This window comes from Canis lupus, chromosome 14 (assembly GCF_011100685.1).
Source record: "Canis lupus familiaris isolate Mischka breed German Shepherd chromosome 14, alternate assembly UU_Cfam_GSD_1.0, whole genome shotgun sequence".
In the NCBI taxonomy this organism is placed as follows: Eukaryota; Metazoa; Chordata; class Mammalia; order Carnivora; family Canidae; genus Canis; species Canis lupus.
In genome coordinates, this window is record NC_049235.1 from 13,995,306 (window position 1) to 14,001,624 (window position 6,319).

Here is a 6,319-nt window from a genome sequence, read left to right on the forward strand (position 1 = left end):
GTAGGATAGTGATAGTGTCACAAAAGTAAAGTGTACGGTACAGTAGTAATAATGAGAGTACTTAAGGTAGGATGAGGGGCATAGAAAGCTCAATTAAGAAAAGTAATATTTAAATCAAGACTAAAAAAAGGTTGAATGATAAGAGGTAGGGTTGAGAATAGGGGGCAGCTTCACAAAAGCTGGAGATTTCTCCCAAGAACAGGAATAAATGGATTGTGAACTTAAAAAGTTAATGTTTCTTTTTAAATTTTAATCCTTTCTCATCTATTTAGCATTACTGGCCATAGATAATTTGTATGTGGTAAATTTTTCAGGTAATAATCCAGAATACTATTTTTTGTGATCACTGGAGAATTTAGTTTTTGGAAATACAATCAGATCATCAAAAGTTACATGAAGCTGGAGTAACAGAAATGATCATCTTGGTACAGCCTTCTAAGTGGTGTACAGCCTTTTAGATTCAATTCCTTGATCAGCTGACAGAAAAATAATAAAATTAGCCTGAAGCCTCTGTACCTCTTTAGGGGGAGCTTTATTTCCTTGGAGTTTTATCCCCGTGCACTGAGCTTGTTTACTTTTGTTCTTCACCATTCTTAAGACTGAGAGTAACTATCAACTATATTTCAGTTTTTAAAAAAAGAAAGGCTGAGAATAACTTATATATCCTCTGTTATAAGCATTGGGTAGTTGAGATGTTTACTTGCTCGTTCTCATATATTTTCCTCAAAGAAATTTTTTTTATACTTAACATTCATTGTACTTCATTTGTTTTTGTAAACTGCCTTCTGGATTCTTGTTATGTTAAAGTATAATATTTATTTAATATTTTATAAGCCCTACTATATTTAGGGGTAATTGTATAAGGATAAAATAAAGGGGAAGAATTTCTCAATATTAGCACACTGTAAATTTTAAATGTTACTGTTGTATTTGCCCATCTTTATCTTCATTTTCTGATGTAGTTTATTCGTTGGCAATTCCATTTAAACCACAAATTTACTTAACATTCTTTGAAGTTCGAGTAAGGGACATTTCTTTAGAGTAGTTATTAGAAATCCAGTTTTAGGAGCATGAAAATATTAGAAAACTTGAACAAAAAGAAATCTATTGGCTTTAATATATGACTTATATGCTTTTTTGTTTCAGCATCTTCTAAGTGAACAACACAGAAACTTTGCACAGAGTAATCACTATCAAGTTGTTGATGATATTGTATCTAAGTTAATTTTTGACTTTGTGGAATATGAAAGGGACATGCCTAAAAAGAAAAGGTAATTTATCAACCTAAGTTTTAAATTGTACTGGCATATTAAACAATTTCATTAAACTAAAAATAATCCAAAGTTTTCTGTTCTTAAGAAGAAGAATAATAAATTTTCAGAATGTGAAGAACTGATTACTTCTTTTCTCTCCATTCCCACCACCCCTTCTCCACTACCAAAAGTGCTTCTTTTAGATTAAGGTTTTCATCTTAATGTTAGAGTCTAAAAAACCAGACAGTAAATATTTTAGTTTTTGAACCATAACATCTTTCTTTCACTACTTAGCTTTTTGTCATTGTACAACGAAAGCAGCTTCAGACAATGTGTAAATGAAGAGATGTGGCTGTGTTCCAATAAAACTTCAGATTTAGTCCATATCTTATTTAGTTTATTAGCTTCTGGTTTAGGACCATAAAGTTTACCGACTACGTGAACTAAAAAAACTAGAATTTTTAGTTAATCTTAAGGAGTTTAAATAAACTTCCTCTACTTAACCTCTTGTAGGTCTTCTTTATACTTTCACTGAATACATTTTACTTAAGTTCTACTTGCCGATAATACTTACTAATGGTTCTGACAGGACTTTTAAGTGTGAATATAGTGCTGTTCATTGATAGTTTACTGCACATTGACTAAATGATCCTGGTTAGATTGTCCCTATAAATCCAAAATTTAAAAAAATTCTTTTAAATGCTAAAATTGATAACTCATTAGGTTATTCAGTCCTTATATCTGTTTTTATTTATTTATTTTTTTAATATTATTTATTCATGAGAGACACAGAGAGAGATAGAGAGGCAGAGACACAGGCAGAGGGAGAAGCAGGCTCCGTGCAGGAAGCCTGACATGGGATTCCATCCTGGGTCTCCAGGATCGTGCCCTGGGCGGAAGGCAGGCACCAAACCACTGAGTCACCCGGGCTGCCCCATTATATCTGTTTTTAGACTAATCTTAAGGCATAAGGAAGATTAGAAAATAGGATACCAAGGTACAGCTTTTGAAAATTAACTGGGAAGTCTTGGCTTATATCTAGGTAGAACAGTTTCTAAACTTCATATTTCTGTAGCATTCAGAATGGTTTTTCATGGGTGACTTAATAATACGATATTTGGAGAGGAGGCATATTTTCAACTATTAAAACTATATCGGCTACTGTAAGAATATAAAATGCCCTAAAAATTTAATCTGCAAAATTCTGAACTAGTACTTGGATATAAGCTGGTTTTTCCTTAATTATATTATCTGCACAATTTTTATCTGTATACAAGTCACCTAAACATCTTTAGACATTAAACACCTAAAGCAGTATTGGACTAGTATTTTCAATTTTTAATACTCCCATTTGTTCAAGAGGAATCTTAAGTGAAAGTATAAACAAATATAAAAGGGTCCATGCTGGTTTTGAAGAGGCAGACTGAATTCTGTATTTCTCTAGTGTTATCTGTGATACGTATAACATAAAAACATCGGTAGTGAGCTGGTAATATGTAATTTAGGATTGTGTAATACAAACTACCATATCAAGAATATTAAGAGACTCCATGAAGAAGAGATTTTCAGGTCAAATACACATGTGAAATTTCAGGATTACTATTTTTGTCATTTATAGAGTATCTTGGTGTCTTTACACCAAGTTCCTGGCTTGATTTGTTCTTATATATTTAGTACTTAAATATAAATAAGTGAGTATATGTTTCTGCCCTATCTCCCAATAAATACTCATATTTTACATTGTTAAGTAAAAAGACAATATTGATATAAATGAAAGCATAGAAGTTAGGATATTTTTCAGGATGAAAATAAAATTGAGAGCAGAACCAAATCCCTTTACTGTCCTCTTTCTTTGAATTACATGGTGGAAGTAGTTTTAAACAACACATTTAAGATACTGGTTACCTCTGAGAGGAAGGGGAAGAAAATGGATGAGAATAGGGGGTACACTAGAGTTTTCAGCTGTGTCTATAAAACTTTAGTACTTGAAAAACATCTGAAGCAAATTCAGCTAACTACTAAGATTTCTTTATTTTTAGCATATTTTCTAAGTTAAGTAGGTTTCATAAATAGTTTTAAAAGATTTTTAATTTGACTTTTAAAATCTCAGGAATTTCTTATAGCAGTTTTTTCTTTTTGTTTTTAAAGAATAAAATACAGCATTGGATCCCTTTCACCTATTACAGCAAGTGTCCTGAGAAAGTCTGAACCAAAAGAAAAGCTAGAATCACAACATATTTCTCAGAAAGACTTCAAGGAAAATAACGTGCAGGTAATTGAGCAGCGTTTCCTGTATAAAGAAATCCAGGAACCTGAACAGAAGTTTGTGTTTATTTCAGAATGTGTCCCCTCCCCTTCAAGTGAATTGAGAAGACTGGATGAGAAAGTAACTAGTAAATGTTCTACGTTAAATCCAGCTGAAGATGACATAGGACAAAATTTTACACATCTGCCTCTGCATAAAAATAAACAGGAATGCATTCTTGACGTTTCTAAACATAAATTAATGACAAATGAAAAGGACTTAAAAGAACTAAGGGTAGATCATTGTCCACGTAGGCTGCAGACCTCTGTAAAAGTTTCTAATGTCAGTAGTATGGATAATACTGCATCTCAACCAAAACAAAAGTCAGATACTGTGCTTTTTTCAGCAAAGGATCTGAAGGAAAAGGACCTTCATTCAATATTTGGTCATGATTCTGGTCGGTTAGCAGTAAACAGTTTACAGGAGCACCTAACAATTCGGGCAAAGACTCCATCCCGAAGTCCCCCTGAGGAGCCCAATGAATGCAACTTCAGCAATATGGATGGTTTACAAACTTCTGGTATGATCCATCGGAAAGTGAAAATATTATTAGGAAGAAATAAAAAAGAAAATCTGGAACCAAATGTGGAATTAGATAAGAAAAGAACTGAATTTGTTATTACACAAGAAAGAAACAGAATTTGTAGTTCACCAGTACAATCTCTACTAGACTTGTTTCAGACTAGTGAAGAGAAGTCAGAATTTTTGGGTTTCACAAGCTATACCGAAAACAGTGGTATATGTGATGTTTTTGATATTTGGGAAGAAGACAATTCAAATAATTTGTTGTCAATGTTTTTCTCTTCCCCTTCAACTTCTACATTTACTGGCTTTTAGACTAAAAAGTAAATACCTTCAGAAAGTGATGAAGATCATATTCTTGAAATTTTTATAAATATGTGTAAAAATACTTAGTTTTTTTTTCTTTTTTGTCAACTTTGTTTACAGAACCAAGTGTAAATGTTAACAATAAAGATGATGTTTGCATTTTTCTACAGAATTGAATACCTATTATAAAAAAATCGTAGAATAAACTTGTGGTTCGTTTTACATACTATGTTTTAAGAATTATGAATAGTAATTGTTAAATGTTACTGAAAACTAATTTCAAGTGAAATTTTGGGAATATACCAATATTTAGTATTATAAATTTGGATATAATCTAATTCTTTCTAAAGTATTAAAGTAGATTCTCATAATAACATGGGAATATTGCTTTTAAAAATCTAATTTTCATACAAAAGGAAAAAATTAATTTTTCTGTTTGGGTTCTGGAAATCTTTAGTATTTGATATTTGACCTAGTTGGACCATGCTGGTGTGTTGGCACTGAGAGAGTTAGGTTATTTGCAGGGGTAAATAGAAGCCATAAAGGAAAAACTTAGCCAGATTACTAAATGGAACAAAACAATTTTTCCACTATTCTTAATTATTTACCTTTAGAAATAAATTCTTCCAAAAATGACTCATCCCTTAATTTGGGTCAGGAAATGAAAGAGGGAGGATAGCATTTAACTCTAAATGAAAGTATTGAAACATATATGAAGATTGCTTCTGATCAGGCACTTGGCAAGTCAGTAACTTAGAGAATTTTCAAATATAAGAGAAATTTCAACTTACCTTTAGATAGTAGAGGCATTTGCCTTTGAGTGTGTTCTTACAGGGGTGAGACATTTACAGCTGACATTTTTCAGAATCAAAGTTGGTACCATTGAATATTACATAAATATAGTATTAAAAATTAACTGATTACCCGTCATAATTTTTTGAAATCCTGTATGGCTCCCAGCGTATTAGTTCATATGTTTTGTTGTATGTATTTTGACTGTTTGGAAGTCTCAGTGAGAAATACTAGCTTTTCAACAATTTTACTGGTAATACTAGTACATTAAGTAGGGTCACTGAAATGTTTGTTTGTTTGTTTGTTTTTCTTTTTAAAGATTTATTTATTTATCCATGAGAGAGACACAGAGGCAGAGACATAGGCCAGAGGAGAAGCAGGCTCCCTGTGGGGACCCTGATGCAGGACTTGATCCCGAAATCCTGAGATGACACCCTGAGCTGAAGGCTGATGCTCAACCGCTGAGCCACCCAGGTGTCCCTGAAATGTTCTTTACAGTGCATTTATGCAAACCTCGTTTCCATTGTATAATTACTATACCATTTTCTATCACAAATCCATGTGTGTATATGTAAATCTATGTCACATTTTACAGACAGCTTCTAAAAACCTAGATGCAACTGGGGGAAATTATTTGTAGAAGGTATTTTCCCCCTTATTTTTCCTGATAATTGAGAGGTATTTAAACTTGCACTATGATCCTTGCTCCAAATAGTTTCTTTGGTTTGCAGTTGGCACTGTTTGCCTTAGTTGTATTTAATGTGGTGTAAAAGATTTAAACTCAAGACCTTCCCACCCAGTAGTTAAGAGTTGTTAAACTTTATTTTCACACTATTTTTAAGAACTATTTTAAACACTGGACTTGAAAACACCTTCACCCAAGATCTTCATAATAAATATTTTACATTTTAAAAAATGCTTAAATTTCAGTTGGTGGTAGCAGGATCACTATGTAGAATTTGTATGGATTGTGTTATGCACATGGGTGTCCAACCAAGCAGGAGATGGTAGGTAGTAATTCAGCCTCCAGTGCTCAGTAAGTACTGTGCCCTGGCAAATGAAGTTGCATCCACGTAGAGGCATAAATACTTTTTAATTTTTTCCAAGGCACAGGGGCACCTGGTCAAGGTGCCTTTCGGGT

General features: G+C 32.7%; 1 protein-coding gene across 2 annotated transcripts in view; it reads left to right on the top strand.

Moving 5' to 3' along the window:
* DBF4 (DBF4 zinc finger) overlaps positions 1–4,555 on the top strand; it is a 36,192-nt gene extending 31,637 nt beyond the window's left edge. For both annotated transcript variants that reach the window (XM_038556702.1, XM_038556704.1), the window contains exons 11-12: positions 1,147–1,271; positions 3,402–4,555. In XM_038556702.1, coding sequence (XP_038412630.1) covers positions 1,147–1,271; positions 3,402–4,395 — 1,119 coding nt within the window. In that variant the 3' untranslated portion in view covers positions 4,396–4,555. The remainder of the gene's footprint in view (positions 1–1,146; positions 1,272–3,401) is intronic.
* Positions 4,556–6,319: the final 1,764 nt, after the last annotated feature.